The following is a 23,929-nucleotide window of genomic DNA, read 5'->3' on the forward strand; positions in this document are numbered from 1 at the left end:
GATATCAGATCTATGCTAGTCTCAAAACAATCTGAGGAGTTTCCTCTTTATTTTATATTTGGCTTTATTTCCTTCCTAAATATGTAATAGAATTCACTAATTAAAACCATATGAACCTGAAGTTGTCTTTTGGGAAGGGATTTTGTTTGCAAATTCAATTTCTTTAACAACGATAGAACTATTTCTTCTTTATCTCTGTTATGAAGTATTTTGCTAGAATTTATTTTCATTATATTTTAGTTGTCAAATATATGAACATAGTTATTTGTAATTTTTTAAAAATAAATTTTATTGGGGGAATATTGGGGAACAGTGTTTCTCCAGGGCCCATCAGCTCCAAGTCGTTATCCTTCAATCTATTTGGAGGGCGCAGCTCATCTCTAAGTCCAGTCACCATTTTCAACCTTTAGTTGCAGGGGGCGCAGCCCACCATCCCATGCGGGAATTGAACCAGCAACCTTGTTGTTGAGAGCTCGCACTCTAACCACCTGAGCCATCTGGCCGCCCCTCCAGAAGCTCAGTGGCAGCTCATTGTCTTCAGTCTAGTTGTGGAGGGCGCAGCTCACAGGCCCATGTGGGAATCGAACTGGCAGCCCTGTTGTTCAGAGCTCAAGTTCTAACCAATTGAACCATCTATACGCCCCTGTGATTTTTTTTGTTATCATTTGTATCTGTAGTGAAGTCTGGTCCTGTGTCTCCTTTCTCATATCAGTAATTTGTGTTTCTCTACCTCTTTTGTCAATCTTACTAGAAATTTATCAGTCTGAACGTTGCTAATATTCTCTATGTTAGCTTTCTATTTCATTGATTCCTCTTCTTAATTGTATGTATTATTTCCTTATTTCAACTTATTTAGATTCAATTTGCATTTACTTTCTAGATTTTTAAGGTAGAAATTTACATGAATAATTTAAAAATTCTTTTATTTAAAGCTCCAAGTTTAACTATTGGCAATGTTTTGGCTACATCCACCAAATTTTGTATGCTGTATTTTCATTTTCTTAGTTTGAATTATTTTCTAAGTTCCCTTTTGATTTTTCTTTAACCTACATGTTATTAAGAATTATTTGATTTCAATAATTTAGAATTTTCCTGAATGTCACATTGTTACTGATTTATAATTTAATCCTGTTGTGATCAGAGTATAGAAAATTGATACCGCAAATAGTTTATTTTAATGAACATTCTATCCACACTTGAAAAGCATTAGTTTTCTGCATTGTTGAGTATACTGTAAATTTCAATGTACAAATGTTGATAGTGTTGTTAAAGTCTCCCATATTCCTATTAATTTTGTCTTTTTCTATCAATTATTGAGATGTACTACAATTTCAACTATAATTACCCCTTTCTCCATTTTATTTTTGTCAGTTTTCACTTCATATATTTTTGAAACTTTTTAAATGCATACACATTTACAATTCTTATGTCTGCCTAATGAATGCACTTTTTATCATTGTGTTATACCAACTTTCTTGTGCCTACTTTTTGCATGTAATGTATTTTCTCATCCTTTTAATTTCAAGACATCTGGTCTTCAAACTGTGAATCTTATAGTCAGCATATGAGTCTTGGTTATTTATCCAGGCTGACTATCCTAGCCTTTTAATTGGTGAGTGTAGTCTAGCCCATTTATACTTAATGTAATTATTAATATATTTGGGTTTAAGTTGACCATCATGCTATTATTGTATTCTATTTGTCCAAACTGTTTTGGATTCCTTTGTTCCTCTTTAGTCAAATATATTTTAGTATTCTGTTTTATGTCCTCTATTCAATTTTCAGCTAAACCTCCTTTTTTAAAATTAAAAAAAAAAAAAAATTCAGTGATTGTTCTTGGGATTAAAGCAATGTCTTCCTAATTTATTATAGTCTACTTGGAATTAATATTGTATCACCTGTTATAAAAATGTAGAAACATATAACATTGTAATTCTATTTACTCTCATCCTTTGTGTTTATGTTCTCAGCTTGACATTTTCTAAACTTGTATTGTGTCTCACATTTTTCACCAAATTTGAAAAAAACATGAACATTATTTTAAAAATCTTTTTTCATTCCTATTCTTTCTTCCCTCTCTTTCTGGAATTCTGATTAAATGTTTTATCATTTTATATTGTCTCACTCTTCACTGAAGACCTCTTCATTTTGTTTCACTGTGAAAAAAAAAATCTAATTCTGTGTGGATAATTTCTGTTAACAATCTTGAAGTTCACTGACCCTTCTTTCTGCATTGTTCAATCAGCCATTAATCCTATCTAGTGTTTTTTAAAATTCATATATAGTATTTTCAGTTCTAGACATTCTTTTGGTTCTTTTTATAGTTTCAATATTTCTGCTGAGATTTCTCATCTGTTTACTCCTTGTGTCCTTTTTCTTTAACTCCATAAAATATGTATAATAATTGCTTTTTAAAAAGTTATTTTCAGCCAATTCTAGCATCTGAATATAATGGGGTCTGTTTCTATCAGTGGATCTTTTGTCTTGATTTTGGGTCACATTTTCCTGCTTCTTTGCATGACTAGTAATTTATTTTTATTGTATGGTGGGTATTATGTTTGATTCTTTGTAGGAAGTCTGGCTTATGTTGTCTTCTCTGAAGGATACTTTCTCATCAGGAATTAAATTATTGGTGGATGCACTTCACCTTTGTAGGGATGGCTTTATGCTTTGGTAAGCTGGGTTTATTTCAATATTCTCCTCATTCTTAGAGGTGGCTTTCATTTCAGTGTTTGGTCATTACTCCTAATGTTTGACTTTTCCAAGGTCGCCTCTGAATGCTCAAGGAACTTGGGAAGGTTTATTCTCTCTGGTTGGGCTGGAACTCTAATATGTCCCAGCTCTCTCTGACCTCTCTTTCTCTATTCAGTTCTCAGACACACAGCAAACACTCTCACAGTCTTAAGTAGTCCTGTCCTGTGCAACACATCCCAGTTCTCAGCTAAGGATCCAAGAAAACATACTACCTGTAAACTTATGTCCACTCCTTCTGCTCAGATGCGTTCTCTTGGCATACTGTCCCCAAAATCCTAGTCACCTCAGCAGGTCCAAACTCCAATGTCTTCCTCCTCCTATCAGTGAGATTTCCATTCTTCACCACTTGAGGTCCACCTCCATACGAGTTGGCCAGGGAAGTATCACCATGGAGAAAGCCAGTATGAAACATAGGCTCATCTTGTTTCTCTTCTCTCAACAACCCAAGTCCTGTGCTGCCTTCTGTCCAGTGCCTGAAGAGTTGACATCTACTCTTCTGGTTTTATAATGGTTTGATACGGAGGGATAAGGCCAATATTAGTTATTCCATTGTGACTGATAATTCAATTTTAAACTTTGTTTATTGTGTGAAAATTCCATTTCTCCAAAGCGAACATACTAATGGCCAATAAACATATGAAAAAATGTTCAATGTCACTAATCATCAGAGAAACGCAAATAAAAACCACAATGAGATATCACCTCACCCCAGTCAGAATGGCTATCATCAACAAGACAAACAGTAACAAGTGTTGGAGAGGCTGTGGAGAAAAAGGAACCCTCATACACTGCTGGTGGGAATGCAGACTGGTGCAGCCACTATGGAAGGCAGTGTGGAGGTGCCTCAATAAATTAAGAATAGAATTACCGTATGACCCAGCAATCCCTCTCCTGGGTATCTACTGCAAAAATCTGAAAACATTTATCTGTAAAGATATTTGTGCTCTGATGTTCACTGCAGTTTTATTTACAGTGGCTGAGACATGGAAACAACTAGGGTTTCCGGGAGGGAATTCTCACCCATTCTCAGGAATTGTTTTCACTTTCTCGTTCCTGAATCCCGAGATATAAACTGTTTTCTGTTCTCCACGATGAATCGTTTCCACAAAGTGATGGCCGATATTACCAACCGCCTGGGTTTAAGGAGCCGATTTTCCCAATTTCCCGAGCAACTTTTCTGGGGATTTGGGAACATAAAAGTGAAAATAAAATCCCAAGAATGGACGGGAATTCCTGCCCGGAAACCCTAGAAACAACTAAAGTGTCCTTCGATAGATGATTGAATAAAGAAGTTGTGGTATACATACACAATGGAATATTATTCTGCCATAAAAAAGATGAAATAGTGCCATTTGCGACAACATGGATAGATTTTGAGATTATTATGCTAAGCAAAATAAGTCACACAGAAAAAGTTGAGAACCATATGATTTCACTGATATGTGGTATATGTTAATAAAACTGAAAACAACAAAGGAAAAAGACAGACAAATGAAAAAACACACAAACTCATAGACACGGACAATAGTTTAGTGGTCACCAGAGGGTAAGAGGGAGGAGAGTAGTAGATGAGGGTAAAAGGGATCAAAGATATGGTGATAGACTGACTCTGGGTGGTAAGCACACAATGTGATATATAGATGATGTATTATTGACTTGTACACATGAAGCCTATGTAACTTTACTAACAATTGTCACCTCAATAAACTTTAATGAAAGAAAGAAGAAAATTCCATATATATGCAAGTAAATTTACATATATTAATATAAATGTGCATTTTAATGTATTGCATAGTGTTCAGTTCTGAGTGTTAGGAATTTCATTCTTAAGTACCAATCATGTAATCCAGGTAAGTTTCGTTTTGCAAGGATCTGGGTCCTTTTCTATGGTGTGAGAATAATAATATATCTGTCTTGTGGTATTTTTGTAATTGTTAAGTAATATATAGAAAGCCCTTAGCAAAGTGAATTGTATATTTTAAATGTGCATAAATGTTAACACTATTCTATGTATGTTACATATAAAAATAGTATCCAGAAAGAACATCACTAAACCTCAAAAGTAATTATTCATGGGCATTTATTTAGACCGTTGTACTCCCATGTTCTTTACATTGAATATCTATCTTTTAATAATCAAAAATAAATAATATTTTAAAGGAAATTTGACTCCCAAAGTATTTGATATTGAAAGCCTCAAAAATAACCCTATGTTGACTTATAAGTGCTAATAGTTTTCCTGAAAAAAATAATCATTCTTTCTTTAAATTTTTCTTTTTTTTTTTCTTTTGCTTCTAAGGAGGTAATAAATAATGGAATCATGTTGATAGTATACACATTTGAACATTCAGCGACAGAGGGAACTAAGAATGCTAAGGTCCTGAAACCATTAGAAAACCAGTAATAGTCACATATGAGTTTTCTTGTTATTTTTTTAAAACTGAGAATTATTTAAACCCCTGATTACTAAAGAAAGCAATGATTCCATTTAGAAAATAATTTATAAACATGTCTATTTTGGTGGTATTACCCTTTATGGTTAGAAGCATTTCTAAAGGAACCACCATGGTTGTTTCTTGGTGAATGAAGGAATAGCTTCGTGAGCAAATAATCTGAACTTTATTGTAAAACAAACGTTGCTTTTGTGATTTTTTTTAAATGTATGTTTTTAGGATTTTCTTTCTCTCAATTAAAAGCTTTTATATTGGAAAATAACATTTCTCACATTCTTAATTTTCCTTATTAAAACAGAGTTGCTTAGAGCTTCTTTGACTCTTTCGTGTTTAAATGACATATGAACAGAGATGTTTCCTACATTAAACTACTTTCCATAAAAAAATTCCCTTAACCCAGCCACCAAGATGTTAGAAATCAGATGGTATCAGAATATTAACAATGTTATTTGAGAACGTTTCAGATAATAAATATCAAAAGTCCGTAAGAAGAAGATAAGAACATCAGATTGTAGCCTGGAAGAAAAAAAAATAAAAAAAAATTCTCCCTCTTTCCTCTCTTGATATTTTTGCTTATATTATTGGATGTAGATTCTCTGAATTGTGAGAAGATAAAAGAATTCATTATAGTATGAAAATGCATGTAGCCTGGACAAGCTTTAGAAAATGTTTACTTCTTTGAGCTAGTCTGGGAATGCCACACATATTAATCCTATTATACGTTGGGATTCATGGGACCAATAAAGTCTGGATGTTTCCACAAGCCAGATAATCACCTTCTCCACACCTCAGACAGACCTAAGGATATCCACAACCATAAATCAGGGAGGCAGTAAGCTGGTAACAAAATCAAATACATGCAAGAGAAAATCAGGTATGTTTTCAGTTTTCAGTACTTGTAAAAAACTGTTTTACTATTTCAAATTGCTTAAAATAATTTCTTCAGTCGAATTATGACAAAAATTTGAATATCAAAATGTTCAAGATGAAATTATTATCTTTAAGTAGAAGAAAAGACCAAGATTCTTTCTAAAGCATTGCATCAATTTAGGTTCATGTGACATAATCGTTTGAGAAAGTTTTTTGTGATTTTTAAAAGAAAGGTAAATATTACAAGCAGGACTTAAATATCAAGTAGAGAGTATGTGTTGAAATAATATCTAAATATGTGGACCATAGCTATATGAAACACTTATGATAAAAGACTAAACATTTAAACCCCTAAGGCCAATTTCCTATAGACTTTCTTTATTACATGTACTAAACCTGATGAGCTAGATGGTGACAGGAAAGAAATTGATATAAAAATGACATTAATTATAGCAAAATATCTTCCTTTTAGCTCTAATCCTTTATCAAATGCACTGAGCACTTTACATAAATTATTTTACTTAATATTCACAAAACACCATAAGTATCGTTATAACTCCCAGGTTTCTGTTGATGGACCTGATATTTGGAAGAAGGAAGTTACTGTTCTCAAATCAGAGAATTATTAGGTTGGTGCAAAAGTAACTGTGGTTTAAAAGCTTAAAAATAATTACAAAAACCACAATTACTTTTGCACCAACCTAATAGTAAGGGAGCCATGGTGAACCTTGCAACTAGGGCCACCTGAGTACAAAGCTCATGCTGTACTGTTATGATATTGTTAGATATTGTTATTTCTAACACTACGCTGTACTATCTTCTTAAAATTAATTTTGTATGGTTAATTTCAATTTTGTTTTACTATATATTAATAATATTCTACATTAAATTCTTGAAAGAGTACCAAAACAAATATCAGTAATGAAAAATGACATATGACAGTGCTTAACAGAAAAATATAATGGGTCTAATGAACCCCTTTCTGACAATTCTTGAAAAAGCAAATTTTTAAGAAATTAAAATTTTATGTATATGAGATTTTAAGTTTATACTCAGATATGAACAAATTCATCTTATATTAATAAAAGGCATTCAATCATCTTTTGCAGAAACTAAAACAAATTGAAAAGTAAAATAAAGTCACTAGATTTAATTTACCTCCATTAGAACATAGACGTGTTTTTTTCCATTGTGTACTCTTCTATTTAAGTTTTAGAGCAATTTGCAAAAAATGTATTCATTATTGTTAAAGATATTTTCTCTCTGAAATTACTGAACATAAGACTGTTGAAAAAAGAAAATCATAATATATTCATTCCAAAAGAAATTCATATTTAAGACCAGTTTAAACATTTCAGTTTTTGAAAAATATTTTTATAGAATACCTTTTAAAAGAGTCTTGAATAAAGCTTTACGTCACAAAAGTATTGTTTTTCAGATATTGAAAATAATTGGCAAGTTTTGTGACCACTCTTCTGTTAATGTGTATTCAGTATTCAACTTCAACAATTTTAGGGTTTCTATTTAGAAATGATTGAATAAGTTGTCAGTAATATTGTAATATATGGAAATCTAAACAGATTACTATAATTATACAGTAAGTTTTAAACAATCCAGAAGTGTTTTAATACCTCTTTAAACTGATCGTTTTTTATGTTAAAATGCAAATAATTGCTGAATTAATTATACTTTTCGCACATTTTCAACCAAGAAAATAACTACAATAAAGTCATGATTTTGTACCACTTTCAAAAGGCTCTTACATAGAATACAACATTAACTCAAATGCAGTCAAATCATATGAAAATATAATTACCACAGCTAAACAAATCATCTTACAGTGTAACATCACCATTTTATTGGGTATTTGAAATGGGCAACTTTATTTCCAAAGCAACAAAAACCTAATAATATTTAACACTGATTTTTCAATTTGGTTGTGATTTGTTTATACAATGAATTAATGTAAAACCATCAAAATAGTGCTCTTTCAAATAATTTCATATTTATCAATATAATTGAAGATTTTTTAAAGCTTGCAGGTTTTTCAACACTTTTATGGTTTTATTTACACAAAAGCAGAGAAACATGAACTACAAATTTCTAGTGTTCATATATCTCCTCCTTGTTTCTCCATCTTATTTCTACTCCCATCTCAACTTTTGTGAGCATTCATTCCTGTGTATCCACTACACATTTTTGTTTTCTTCCTAGATTTACACATTCATATGAAGAAAGTTAAGGATGGAAGTAATTTAGTCTACCTTCTTAACCAAATTACACTAGTGTTTGCCCTTGCTTAAATAGTACTTTGGTACTATGCTGAATGAATTTCGAAGTAGCATTTAAAGCAACCTTATACAGACAATATTAAGCATCCATAAATTTAATTTTGAACATCCTCATCCTTTTTAAAAGAATCTTTTCTACAAAGAATCTGCTGAAGTGGAATAATATTGAATATCAACTATAATTAAATATTGAATGTCAACTATTATTATATATACATATATATATATAACATACTTACGGGATGTAAAGTACAGCATAGGAAATATAGTCAGTGGTATTGTAACAGCTTTATGCGATGTCACAGGGGTAATAGACTCGGGGGGTTATCACTCTGTGAGCGCTGTAAATGTCTAATCATTATGTTGCTTTGTATACCTGGAACTAATATAAAAAAATTAAATAAAAGTGACAACTTTTCAGTTATCCTGATGCTCCCAATGATCCATACTCATTGTATGCATGTTCACATACTTTAGATCATTAAAACAGAGGCGTTTCGATAGGTAGGTAGAAAGATTTTTTTTCTTTAACATTTAAGCCCCTCTCCCTTTTTTTTAAACATAACTGAGGGACAGCACCCATTTCTCATTAGGTAAAATGAATGTTCTTATTTTACGAACACAGGTGCTTTTTGCTTTAAGAAGCTTCCTATAAAAAACAAAAAACAAAAAAAAACCCCGAACAAGAATGAATATTTATTTTCAAAATGCAAAAGAATTTGTCAGAGGATCATTTTAATGTAATGAGTCCCAGTAGAAAATTAAGTTTATATTTTACATAATTTGGTAAGATACTGAGGTTTCAGAAACTCAATTACTGTATTCTGCAAAAAATACAGTATAATTATACTTGTTCTTAATTATTACATTTAAAACAAGTGAAATATAGTTGCAACCACCTTGTATGTTTTGGTAATATAATATTAGTTTTAATTTTTATATGACTATGAGCAAAGACCAGAAAGTATAACTCAAAGTGACTAATGCTGTTTTTTATTTTTAGCATCTCTGTACTGTGATTTTTAGATTAGGATCGTCAGTAATTCTGAGAAAGCCTAAAAAAAACTTTTTAAAGTAATATCTCATACTAAAATGTGTAAGAAAAATAGTTGTGTTTTTCAAATAATTCTGATGACATTTTAAAATGAGTACAAATTATAATCAAACATGTAATTATAATTAGCATTTCATCAAAAATACGATGAAAATTGCACGTAACGTAGTGAAATGGGCTGCTCACATTTACAAGCTGCAATATCTTTGAAACTAATAAAGTTCCTCAAATTCTCTGTGAGTATTAATAAAATAAAATATATAAAGATTTTTATAAGTATCTTGTACCATTGTAACCTGCCTTTCCATTTTGAAAAATTATTGATTTTAATAACTTAAAAACATGAAGATTCTTTATAATGCTTTATTCACTGTGGTCATTAATTTCTAGCATAATTACTGAAATATTTGAGAATATTTTGTGTTTGAAGTTGAGAATTACTTAATTTAAGGGGACATGGCAGATCTTTCATTCAATATCTTCTGTAATTACATCACCAATATGAGAGGTGCTTAAAATTGTTATATCTTAAAATTCCAAAAATTTGGACATTTTATTCCCTGATATATATTAATTCCATATTAAGCTACTTTTGTACTATGAGTCTGTAACTAGTATTTAAAGCGATCCTACAGACACTATTAAATCTACTTTAAAAATTACAGATGGTATACTATAATGTTTTCACATACCCAATACATTTAGAAATCCACAGATATATAATTCAACAACTGTGAAGAATTAAATACTAATTAGTATATATTAACAATGCTAGATTTCTTAATAAACAAAATAAGGATCAGTAGTTTTTCTAACTTCTATTACTTCAACTTAAAGCCTTTTCCCCCCGCCTTCCAATCAAACAATTTTAGTGAGGAATAATTCTTTGTTATATTAACATAAACTAATAATTATACCTTTTACTTATTTATCACTTGGAAAAGTTTACAGAGTGCTCCTCATGCAGAAGAAATATTTTCAGCCCATTAAATCTTGGCATAGACAACGATGACAATTTAAACCCTTAAGACACATAAGCTGTAGCAAACTCATTCTACACAATGTGGTAGATTCAAAAAGATATTTTAAATACCAGATGTCTCTGTTTCATTTTCTACTGACTCTATGTATTAAAATTGGATTTCATGTAAATTTTCAAGAACTTAGTATTAAGTTCTATAGTAAACAAAATTTAAAATTCTATAATAAACAAAATGACGGAAACCTAATATTAAAAGGACTGTGAAGGGAGATGTTTTGAGTGTCTAAATTGATTAGGAATAATGCACCAATGGAGTCCACTGAAATCCAATAGAATATTAACAGAGATATCATGGCTATTCAAGATGTCAGGTCTTAAAAGAGAATAACTTAATAATCATTCTATATTCTATCCATACTTGACATATTCATTTATTACTATATCATGATGGAAAAAAAGTCTTAGCTCTATATTAACTGAAATTATTCATGTACTGTTTGATTTCTTATAAAAGATAAGCCATTACTTTAATGAAAGACATAAGTAGCACTATAAGTAATGAATTTACATACACTATTTACTTTTGAAGAAAACCCTGAGTCTACATTTTAAAATAATTGAATGATATTAATGGATCGGCATATTTGGGCTTTCAAGTCAAACATAGTTCATATCCAAATGACTTGCTATTTAATTGAACTTGATGGGCAAAACAATTTTTTTAGGTAAATTTACTGCTGTATCACCTTTGTTCACTGAGACAACTAGGCAACAGAGAAAGCTACACATGGCATTGTTTGAGGGGCCAGCCCAGTGGACTTGGCACATTCCATTGTATGGCAGGAAACCTCATGACCTATAGGTCAGCGTTAGTACATCGCCAGACATCAGTGCTGAGATCTAAAGAATTACATGGATGCAGTCCAAACCTTAAACTATTTCTCATGCTTCAATATGCTCAGACCACAGGCTAAAAGTCTAAATAAGAAAATAATAATAATAATGGCGATCAGCTATTAGTTGCTCCCATAAAGTAGACTCCAAAACCCAACCTTCTGGTTTTCAGCTTGGGAGACTGGAAACAAAAGAGAGCAGCTGAGATCTAGGGGGAACGGATGCCGTGTGGACTCCCGAGTCTCCTTAAAGAATCCCAGGATATCACTGAAGTTATATTAATTCCCTCCCCTCTGCCTTGCTATTCCTGAGGCTATCAGGAATCCCGACGTGATTTTGAGCATGCCTGGAATTTCTTCCAAAAAATTCTGTTGGCAAGATAGGGTATAGCTGCCTTCATGTGGACATCAGCTGATCATGAGCTGCCATTTACAGGAAAGAAGGGAGAGGCGGAGATTGATACAACTCAGTGCCAATTCATTGTTACAGATGGAATCAGACGAACAATTTACAGGCTGTGTTGGAGCACAATTGCAAGAGTTCAATCCTATGGGAGCACACTTTCAGAGGTCATGACCACACTCTGTCTGCTAAATGCGCATCTGCTTGTCCTGGACTCACCAGAAGAATTGGTTTCTTTAGGAAACACTCCCTGATCGTCATACCCTACTTGTGCATTAGGCTTTATCCCTATAAGCAACTGTGAGCCTAATCAAACTAGCCCCGTAGCAAACACTGCTAGAGTGATGTATTTACATTTTTACCTTGAACACTAGGAGGTAAAGCTCTTGTAGAGACCATGATTATTTTATTTTTGTGTCCCCAGGACCAAGCCCACTGCCTAGCACATAGTAAGTGCTCAGTAAACATTTGCTGAATGGAAGTTGAATGAAGAAGGTACCACCACCATGTTGCATATCTGTCACACTAATGATTTGGAGGTGAGGAGATAAAATTCCTTAACCAACACCCAGACCTAATTGTTCTTTAAAAAATAAAAAATAAATAAAAAAAACCAATGAAGTGGAAATGTCATGAAATAGTCTCCTCAATGCTGGAATGGATGCAGTTATTATAGCATCAGGAAACATCAGTGAACCTGTCATCACTGACTAAATAACACCTTTCACGCCTATGCATGGAGACCCACACCATTTATTATTATTATAGCATTTTACTGCCATAAATGTTTGAAACCAAGGAATCTGTTTAAAAAAAGAAAATTAAATATATGTATATTTCTTGGGCTCCATAATCTATATGTTAAACTTACTTGAAACTTTCAAATTATTAGATTATTTATTCTCTTACTAGTATATTTTACAAAGTATTGAAAATTCTTCTAATTATTTAGAATAGAATAACTGATATCATTGAATTAAAAAACACATTGTTTTATATGTGGATCACTTTCTCTGAAATAAAATTTCATTCCTTCTTTTGGGAAAATGGTTTTCCAAAGGGAAGTTTAATTTTTAAAAACTACTATGAAAAGATCTCTGATAAAACAGAAACATACATTTACTTCATCAACAGATATAAAAGGATTTCCTACGTATACAACATTAATAAGGGTTTTACGAAAAGTAATGAACCTGTAACAACATTGAAATCTCTGCAAACTTTCCTGTCATTTACGGAACACATAAAACATTAATTTACTCTCTGCCCCTTTAAATTTTGCTCTATTTTTCTAAAACACCCTTGAAATAACAGGGGGACATCTTAGGATGAGGACTGAAATATGTACTTTGGACACATTTTATAGACAAAAGATGTAATCAAGGCAATTATAATCAGAGAATAAAGTAAACAGATGACTCTTTATCACAATTGCACACAGAATAAAGCTTGATTAAATAGTCAGAAGGTAAAAGGCTGCATATACAAAGCACAAAATACAGTCTAATACTTTGCATGCTTAGATGATTGAAACTCAGTTCTCACATGCCTCTTCATAAAAGTCTAATGTAAATAAAGTGAGTGTTAAACTCTTTCTTTCCCTTAAGACAAAACTATTCGGAACTTTTAAAATCTCTTAACCACTACACATGTTTACAATGCCAGAGAAGAAGAAAAAGAGAAATTATTAATGTTTAAAATTACCCAGCAATTCCATTGCATCATCTTCGTTATCAATATCTTCTTCTGTTACAGACGGAGTCGGGCTGTGAATGGACTCGAAAGAATCCTGAGAGAGCATTGCTGCCAGAAGTTTCTTATGTTGCTGTTGCTGTTGTTTTAATCCCTTAGTCTTGAGTTCCACCTTTAAGCTGAAGAAATATTTACGTGTTAACTTTCAGTGATGATGACATGATGCATTAGCTGTGGTAAGTAAAGAGAATCTAGACACATTCCATTCAATTATTTTGCTATGCAAATGTATGGACATATTAGCAAAACTTTCCTCGAGGATACTGGAAATATAGACTCTGTCTTCTTTCTTAGACATCTTTGGTAACTTGTTAACAATTTTCCAAGTGGGTATAGAACAAATGTTTTTCATTTTCATAAAGTCCAGCTTATCAATTATTTCTCTCATGGATCATGACTTTGGTGTCGTATCTAAAAAGTTATTGTCATACCCAAGGTCATATAGGTTTTTCTCTTGTTATCTTCTAGGTGTTTTACAGTTTTGCATTTCACATTTAGGTCTACGATCCACTTAGAGTTAATTTTTGTGAAGGGTGTAAGGTCTTGTCTAGACTTATTTGTTTTTATATGTGGATGTCCAGTTGTTCCCGCACCATTTGTTAAAAAAAAAACTATCTTTGCTCCATTGTATTGCCTTCGCTCCTTTGTCAAAGATGAGGTGACTATATATTTATGGCAATTTCTGGGCTCTCTATTCTGTTCTATTGCCTATTCTTTTGCCGATATGCAATGTCTTGATTACTGTAGATTTATAGTAAATCTTGGAGTCAGGTAGTATCAGTTCTCTGATTTTGTTCGTCTCCTACGTGTTCACTATTCTGGGTCTTTCGCCTCTCCATACAAACTTTAGAATCAGTTAGTTTATATCCACAAAATAACTTGCTGAAATTTTGATTGCGTGTATATATATTTTTAGTCTTTTTTTTTCTGTTGTTCATTTTGGATAAATTCTATGGCTCTCTCCTCACATTGAATAATTCTATCCCGCCATCTCCACTCTATTACTGAGTCCATTCTACAAATTTTAACTCCTGTTATTTATTTTTTCAGTTACACAATTTCCACTTGATTCGCTTTTATTATTTCTATTTCTTTGCTGATATATTGCATGCTTTCATTTGTTTCAAAAGAACTTATAATTGATTGTGGAAGCATTTTTATGGTGGTTGCTTTAAATTCTTTGCCAGATAATTTTATCTGATTCATCTCAATGTTGCCATCAGTTGACTGTCTTTTCTCATTTAAGATGTGATTTTCCTGGTTCTTGGTATAATTGGCGATTTTTTTTTTATTGTAGCCTGCACAATTTGGCTATTATTTTAGGAGACTCTGGGTCCTATTTAAATCTTTTATTTTAAAAGGCAGCCAGCCACCTGCAGTGCATGACCCGTTGTAGCTTGTGGTCCCAGTAACAGTTTAATTTTCATAGCTCTTGCAGTGCTGTTTTAGTCTGCTTGGTTTATTCGTGTCACTGTGGCTCCCATTGGTCCCTACCAGTGTTGCCTGAGGGGGAAGAGTGGCAACGTCAGGTGGTACATTTGCTGCCTTTAGGTAGGTGAAGGGAATACCTGACCATGAGGACGAAAGGTTCCCCATGCCAAGCTTCGCTCTGGAGGAATCCCTCTTACTGGTGTCTTTTTGTCCAGTAAAAGACACTGAACTGTCTGGTGTCTTCAGTGGGGAAGGGGAGTCTGAAGACTGGCAGGAGAGGACAGTGTGTCCCTGAGCATTTACTGTCTGTGAGTTTCTTGTTCGATTCCCTTGGCGAGTGCCACTAGACTCTCCTGGTATTGTTGGCAGGACACCTGTTCAACCAGGGGGAGAAATGAACCTATCCGGGCCACCTCCTCTTGCTGGTTTGGGACTGGGAAATGCCAGTCCTAGCTTGCCTTGTGCTGTTGGGTGGGAGATCATAAATTGCCTGCCATTATGTTGTTCCTCCAGTTGTCAGGGGCCTAACCTCCACCTTCCTTTTTACATTTTTCACAGTGTGAAAGTTAAGTTACTTTGGTTGCCTCTTGCATCATTTCCAAAGTTTACAGTTATATTTCATGGGGAGGAGCAGAGAGAAATGAGTGTGTGCCATCTTTTCCAAAACAGAGGTGACAGATGACTTGTTAATTACAAAGGGCAAATGACACCTTTACAATGGAGAAATCAAGTGATACCTCCTTAACCACGTAAATAAACTCAGTATCATCAATACTGGGACAAACTGATATTACGAGCCTCTTGATATGATAAAATGAGGAAGTATACAATATCACCTACATAGAATTCTTGCCAAAAATGTTTAACCTGAATTTAATCATCAGGAAATAGACACATCCAGATTTGGAAACACTTGCCTGCGCCCTGCAAAGATGACAATGTCATGAAGGAAAACAAAGGTGAAAGCCTTTTCTAGATTACAGAAGACTAAAGAGACTTGACAACTGAACTCCACACATGATCCTTTATTGGATGCTGGATTAAAAGGAAACAAAAAAACTAAGTAAATCTCTAATTTTCCCAGTAAACATCCAGAATAGACTTTACTGGGAAAATTAGTGATTTTCGAATATGGACTCCATATTAGATAATTTTACACTGTCATTGTAAAATGTTTTGATATGTTAATGATATAATAGTTGTATAAGAAAATATCCTTATTCTTAGGAGATGTATGTTAAAGAATCAAGGAATTAACATGTTACAATATCTATAACTTATTTTCAGATGGCTCAGCAAAAAAAACAAAACAAAAATAGAATAGATTGATCCATTACCAGAGATAAAACAAAGGCAAAATGTTAGTTGGTGAATTTAAGTGGAGGGTATGTGGATATTGATATTACTATTCTTAAATTTTCTGCAGTTTAATACTTTTCAAAGTAAAAAGTTGAGGTAGAAAATAAGAAAAAATATATGAAGACACACTCTTGCCAACAATGTTTATTTCAACTTTAACTTCCATCCTAATTTAGGTTCCCAACTTAAATAGGAACTGTTGCTAAAATGTTGTAAAATTACATCTCTTTTAAAATAAATATTTATCTTTATTTAGTAACGATCAGTGCAATTCAAATTCAATTAAAGAGAATTATTTTTACACTTTAATAGTAGAGATAAAACAAATATTCCTTGCAAATTAATGGAAGTTTCTTTAGCCCCAATTTCTTGCTATGGCAAGATTGTCCTGAGTAATTTCATTTTGTGTCTTTTCAACAGAGAAATAATATAACAATTTAAACATCTTTCTTGACTAATGTTATTCATTGAGAAGTAAACAAACAGAACAATTTGTAGTTTGGATTTCTTAGCTGACAGACCTAACGTGCTAAATGGAATTTAAATCTACATCATTTAACTGAAGTCAAATTATTTTCAAATAATGATATTCATTCTAACTTTAGCTCTGTTAGCTTTGACTATGAGAAAGATATGACTATCGCTTTGAAAGAGAAATGCCTGCGGATTGTAGAAATGAAAACTGAACTATGAGAGAGGAAATGCACGCTGCTACAGCGAAGCAGAGGTCTTGATGCAAACAAGTGGTGGGGAGATGGGAGAAATGGTTTTGGGGTGTTCCTAAGATCATTGGGGTTCTGGGACCCCTCTTGTCCAGATACTGCACTTAAATCTTAATGATAGTGGGATTCTTAGAACTTCTCCCCGAAGAAAAACTGCACAGCAAAGCCTTTAAGGGCATAGAATTTGGAGGAAGGCAGCCTGGCTTGGCTACTTATCCAAACTTGGGACAGTGATGTCACCATTTTGGGACTTGGTTTCCTTATTCCTAAAATAGGGATAATAAATTTTTCATGAGGATGAAATGGATTAAGATATGGAATGCACACAGAGCAGTCTCCAAGTGGTAATTAATGTAATTATCCTAATTATCTGTGCGGCTTTTCTAGACCAATAACATCCCACATAGAAAGGGAACCAAGAAGAGGCCTTAGGCCATATGGAAAAGAATAGTTAATATTTCAATGTGGTGTTAACACACTCTAGGAACCCATTTTGCTTTGATTTAAAACGGTAACTTTGAAACTGAGATCAGATGCAAAGGGACAGTTTAAAGTGGCCAAGAGTCCCTTCCTTCCCCCAAAGTGCCTGCCTCTCCAGGTAGACACTCCCTCCTCCCCGTAGACTCCCTACTTTCTGACCATGTGCCCTCATCTTCCTGATCCCACTCTTCCTGGGGTGCCTGACCTTGCTCCATTTTGTTTCACACTCTGCTTCTGAATACAGGTGAGTGAATGTTCATTTTATATGACCCCACACGCTCTTTGGTGGAAAACTGGATGATTCCTGTTTTGAACTATCCTTAGGCTTGTTTAGTTCACCATAACCGCCTCATAGGCAGAACCTGTGTCCTCGCTCTTGACTCTAGTCAGAAATTAAAGGGTTCTCTTTGCATTAAGGGCCAGGTTGTTGAAGAGATCATAAAGTTTCACACTTGCTGTGTTTTGATTTATGCAGGAGATCTCTGTCTTTTTTTCATATGTCTAAATGTGATGTTTGTATCATTTATTTAGCAGACATTTAATAAGTGCCTGCTATAAGGCATGTGGGCAATGAGCTACAGAAATAAGACATATATTCTTGCTATTCTCCTCACTTCTAGCAAGTATTCTGATTCTAGGATTTTTTTTTTTTTTAATGCTGGTTTCACCCAGTATCTAGCACATTACCTTTTGTTGGTGCTCAGTAAATATTTAACAAATTCACTTTTTCTGTTTGAACCTCATTTTTGAAAACCACACTAAACAAAATAAGAATTAATGTAAGTATATGTATATGAGTCTTCCAACTTGAGAGCGATGAAAACCTAAGGAAATGGGAAGACTGGTAGTGAAGCAGAAAGAAAAACATGAGGCTTGGAGTGTGGAACATAAGGAACAAATGGCAGATTACAGAGGCATGACTCCTAGTCATCAGCTAGCAATGACCAAGACCATTTCACGTGGGTTGAAACAATTGTTTTCATTAGTCACATTAAAATACGTGGTTTGGTCATGAAGATAGTGCAACAAGACTTAAACACTGATTTAGTCTAAAATGTTGCCTGTTTCATGAGTCCATCAATGAGTCTATGAGTCCACATTTTGAACATACAAAAATGACATCATCAACATTCTGATAAAAATGTGAGATTTAGTTACATACTTTCTTGGCTTTAAAAAGAAATGAGTGAGTCCTAAGGTATAATTTTTGTGTTTTAGATAGTGTTAAGGCTTCTGTTCTTTGATTCCTTTAGGATATTAATTTTTGATTAATCCACATTCTTTATGCTTAAAATTGACATGTTAGAATATTCCTAAATTAATCAGTTTGATTTAGGCTTTGCCACATGTATTACATATTTTCTACCATGTCCACAACAGTCAAAATATGACAATATTAAGGTTCTTTGTTCTTGGACTTCTTAATAAGAGTGCCCTCCATTCATTTTCTTCCTTCTTATTCTGGTTTATTTTCTATCATACTACTTATCACTACTCGAATTTATGGCATTATTTGTATATTTTCCTATTGTTTGTTTCTTGCTGCCAATAAAGGGAACTCTAAGAGGAAGAGACTATTTCCATTTCCAGCCTTTGTTTATAGATCTAGCAAAAGCAATTATGAGTTTTAATAAAAAAGGAAGACAACAATAGGAAGTGAATTTGGCTTTTATTTTAATAATACATATTTCTAAGTTGTAAGATTTTAAAATTTATTTTATGGCACATTTACCATCTAATAAAAATGCTCATTTAAATAAAGCCAGTTCACCAGATCTATAATATTTATTGATATTATCCTTGTTTTAATAAGGTAGTTCAGCTTGGAGGAAGTTCATTAGGCTTTCAAGGTTGGATGAGCTTATGTACAAATTCACATTATGATTTAGCAAGTAATTTTAGAAAATCCATTACACAGCTATTGCAGCATCTAATTCAGATGGCTTAAAATAGAATTATATAGGTTTATTAAACTTAAATTTTATTTGCATTTATATTATAAATGTGTGTATTTTTTAATAACTTTAAATGTGCCATGGACATATATGCTTTCCCACCAAACAGCTAGATAAGCCATAGCAGTTGATGCCAAACTGTAGTCTACAACAATCTTGGAAAGTCTTCAGTCATTCCCCAACATATTCACCTCTCTCGTCTATGAATCCCTCTTTATTTCCTTGCTCAGATGCTTTAATTTCTTCCTTAAACTATTTTAATTTAGAATCTCTTTGAGAATCTATGTAAGATGTGGTAGGAAAATGTCCATATGCACATCCAAACATTTTGCACATAATTTTAAGAGATTCACAGATTTCTTGGGTCCATCCAGGGACCGTGTAGGTTCCAGGTTAATAACTCTTGTCTTATTCTATTAATGTCTCCATATTGCCCTCATAATTGCCTTTGTTTTAACTAGCACTTAGCCCTTTGGGTGACAGTAACGTATACTATGTTGTTGACCCTTTTCATACAATGTTGTATTTGCAGGAACTAAGAAAGAAAGTTCAGGAAAGGTATACCATTAAAAAAAAGGTTCCAGGAAAAAATTGTGGGTAACATTCTACCCATAAGACTCTTAAGGTTTACTATGCCTTTTATGTAATCCTCTCTAATCTAACAGTGAAAGCCCAGCCTATTGTGTACGTATTATTCTGAAGGGGAAGTTGCATCAAAGATGGAGTGTGGTCATAACGGCCATTCAAATAAGACTTGAGCTTTAACAACAGAAAAGACTGAGACAGGTAAACAGGTACAACTTTAAGACAGACTATAAACAATGCTTCTTATAAATATGCTTCGTTTAGCAGACATCTACTGAAAGCGTCCTGAAAGCGTCCTATGTGCCTCCTTCTCGCATATAACAGATGTCTATCAACAACGACAATGTGCCAATCCCAGTGAAGAAGAAAAAACCGGAAGTCATTTTTGAAAATTAAGTCTTTTCCTTCATGAAGATAGACTATCATTTATTCTGTGAATGCTTAAGACTGTTAAGCGACAGTGTAAGTTCATTACCATTTAAGAGCAACAGGTAATAATAGTACAGTTACAAACTGTACAGTCATTTAAAAATTTATTCTCAATTCATTCTTATTTATCCAAATCAAATCAACACTGTGTGAGTTCCTGGTGTAAATTCAGAAATCCTGTTCTATATTAGAAGATGGGAGAGATGTAGTTTCTAATCTATATTTTATCACTATTCTTGAAATTTAGTTAAGATACGCATATATTCTTTCAGCCCTAATGGGGAATCTGAGCAGGATTTCATCACTTTCTTCATTTCATAGGTAATACCTCAACTCGCAACTTAAAGATAGAGAAAAATAAAACTGAAAATAACATTACAAAATAAATATTTGAGAGACAGCTTCATGGACTGAGTTTCTAATAGGTAAGGGATTGAACAAGGATTGCAGGAAAGATTCCCCTTCATTGCATATTCAAGAGAGAATAAGAGCTCACTGAAGTTAGGAAGAAAATAGAAGCACTTACATTGGCAATAAATAGCTCTGATTATTATCATGACTAAATGAAAGCAAAATGAAAGTCGACATTCCTCTATTTTACGTTTAAGAACTAAAGACCTAGCAATGAATAAAGATAAAGGTCTAGTGGCTTTCATAAGTCGGGTATTAAAAATAAAATTAGCCTCATTGACAGGTGAAATTGAGCTGGCATTTCACAAAAGAAGGTAAATGGATTTTTAAAAATGGTGTTCTCCTTATATAGGACACTTCTACTATTTAAATAATTCAAAAGTTCTTTCTCATGGAAATAGACTCAATTTTCTATATGCCTGAAGCACATTAATAAGTATTTTGAATTTCCTTCCCTCCAGCCAAGTGATAAGTCAAAGTAAAAAAAAGGAAAAAAAAAAAAACCTTGAAAGCTATTACATTGTAGAAAATACAATTTTCTCCTTGAAAAAGAATAGTTATTGGTTGCTGATAAACTTAACGTGGCATACACAAAGTCACTATGGCGATACTATGCACAGGAAAAGCTCTTCTAGTGCTCAGCTACTGACACAGAAAGTTTCAGCTCCCATCACATCTCACGTCATGATATTTAAATCTATTTTCTCAATCTTGGGTAAGCCATGCTTCACATAATGCTTTTTGGCTCCAACTTCCTTATAGAAGTTTTCATTTTTGTTTTGCATTTCACTCATTGCAATTAGTGTTACAAAAAATGTCTGTTCTGAATATATTTTTCTAATAAATATGATCTGGATATTTCAAAGTTACCCTTCTGCCAGCATATGGAAACTTAGGGCAAGTCTCCCACCACCATTTTGAGCACCACCAGTCTGAGTAAAATAAAATATGAACTTTCAAATCTACAAATCACAATAGTTTCAAACATCAAACAAAGAAAATGTGAATAATTATGTTCAATCATAGTTATCAACTCTGAAGTCAAATGGTTCTAAACCAAGGTTTCTTTCTCTTTATATTCCTCATTGACTCCACTTTGTATAGTTTATTATACATTTAATCGTTTTCCTTTTCCTGTTGACTAACTATATCTCTCTGGTACATCAGAAATCTTCCCTCTCCAATTCTTACTTTTTAATTAAATTTACTGGGGTGACATTGGTTTATAACATTATATAAGTTTCAAGTGCACAATTCTGTAATACATCATCTGTATATTGCATTGTGTGCTCACCACCCAAAATCTAGTCCCCTTCTGTCACCATATATTTGACCCCCTTTACCCTCTTTATCCTCCTACCACTCTGCTTCCCCTCTTATCATGTTTGTTGTGTTTGTCTGTGAGTTTGTTTGTTTTGTTTGTTTGTTTGCTGCTTTCTGTTTTATATCCCTTGATCTCAGCGAGTTTTTTGTGAACTTGACCCCAAAGGCAAGGAAAGTAAAAGCAAAAGTAAATGAATGGGACTGTATCAAACTAAAAAGCTTCTGCACAGCAAAAGAAGCCATCAACAAAACAAAAAGGCAACAACCGAATGGCACAAGATATTTGGAAACTTATCTCTGATAAGGGGTTAATATTCAAATTATATAAAGAACTCATACAACTCAACAACAACAAAACAAACAATTCAATTTAAAAATGAGTAGAGGACCTGAACAGAGACCTTTCTCAAGAAGACATACAAATAGCCAACATATCTATGAAAGATGCTCAACTTCACAAGCTATAAAGGAAAAGCAAATCAAAACCACAATGAGATACCACCTCACACTTGTTAGAATGGCTGTTATCAACAAGAGAAGAAATAATAAGTGCTGGAGAGGTTGTGGAGCAAAGGGGACCCTCGTACCCTGTTGGTGCAAATGTAAATTGGTTCAGCTACTATGGAAAACAGTATAGAGGTTCCTCCAAAAATTAAGAATAGAGCTACCATATGACCCAGCAATCCCTCTTCTGGGTATCTAACCTCCAAATTTAAAAGCATTTATTCATAAAGATAGATGTACCTCCAATTCTTAACAGTCAGCCACTCCCTGCCCAAAGTTATATATAGTAGATCTCAGCCGACAGCTTATGTCCTTGAACTTATTTCTCTATTTGGTATTAGTAGCAAATACTAATCTTCCTAGCTGTAAAGAAAAAAATCAAAACCAAAACCTAAAAGCAAATCTCATAACACTCAAATTTTAAAACAGAGAAATTAATGCTTATCTTATGTGGAGTCCAACATAATTTTCTATATAAAATTGCTGAGACTTATTTCAACAAAACCATGAACTTGAATTTATTTTCCTTTTACCTTCTAATGACTAATAATGTTCAGAGTCTTAGAGGACATCTCATCTTACCTTCCTGCAGGGCTGGAGCTACTGTCCTCACTTTCCCACTGTTCATTTTTACTTCTCGGAATCGGGGGCTGTAGCATTTCAGCAGCGAGTGGGTCAGCATCATTCTCTTCTCTGCCAATCCATTCTCCGATCACACGGGGTCTCAGAAGAGAAGAATTGAAAGCCGCTGTTTCCTGAAGAGGAGAAAAGAATGTGCTGCCTTAGATGATTTATTCGGGTTAACATGTCAACAGGGAAATAATTTCGTCTAGAGGTTTAACTGCTTTCTCAAATCAAAACGTTCCTTTCTTCTTTCTGAATTGACTTAAAACTTCAGTTCTCTCCATCTCTACTAGATGACTTGATGTGATTTGTGTTGATTCCCGAAGGTCGCTGTCACAGAGGACCCAGGAATGGGGTCGGCATTCGGAAGGCTGCGTCCGTGTTCTCAGGAAGCAGGTACAGGAGGAGCATTTGTGATACAAGGAAGAGTATGTTGTAAGGCCCATGTAGTGACAGAGCTTGGTACCGCTGGGAAATGGTGATTTCACAGGGGGGAATTGGAATGGGGTCAGGAAATGAGGAAATGGGGAGATGGGGGCGGAAGGGTGTGTTGCCTCCAACTGTGAAGCATTTGGGAATTTTAGGGATCCCCTAGAGGTTCGAAGCAGGGTAATATTAATGACAGATATGCTATGCTAACTCAGAAAATGTTAA

At 33.6% G+C, this 23,929-nt stretch overlaps 1 protein-coding gene across 1 annotated transcript in view; it reads right to left on the reverse strand.

Moving 5' to 3' along the window:
- Positions 1–7,907: 7,907 nt before the first annotated feature.
- C7H8orf34 (chromosome 7 C8orf34 homolog) overlaps positions 7,908–23,929 on the reverse strand; it is a 110,445-nt gene continuing 94,423 nt past the window's right edge. The window contains 2 exon segments of the mRNA XM_088799379.1: positions 7,908–13,571; positions 23,234–23,406. Coding sequence (XP_088655505.1) covers positions 13,388–13,571; positions 23,234–23,406 — 357 coding nt within the window. The 3' untranslated portion in view covers positions 7,908–13,387.

Source organism: Rhinolophus sinicus, chromosome 7 (genome assembly GCF_057876585.1).
Source record: "Rhinolophus sinicus isolate RSI-liver-muscle chromosome 7, RSI-T2T, whole genome shotgun sequence".
Taxonomy (NCBI): Eukaryota; Metazoa; Chordata; class Mammalia; order Chiroptera; family Rhinolophidae; genus Rhinolophus; species Rhinolophus sinicus.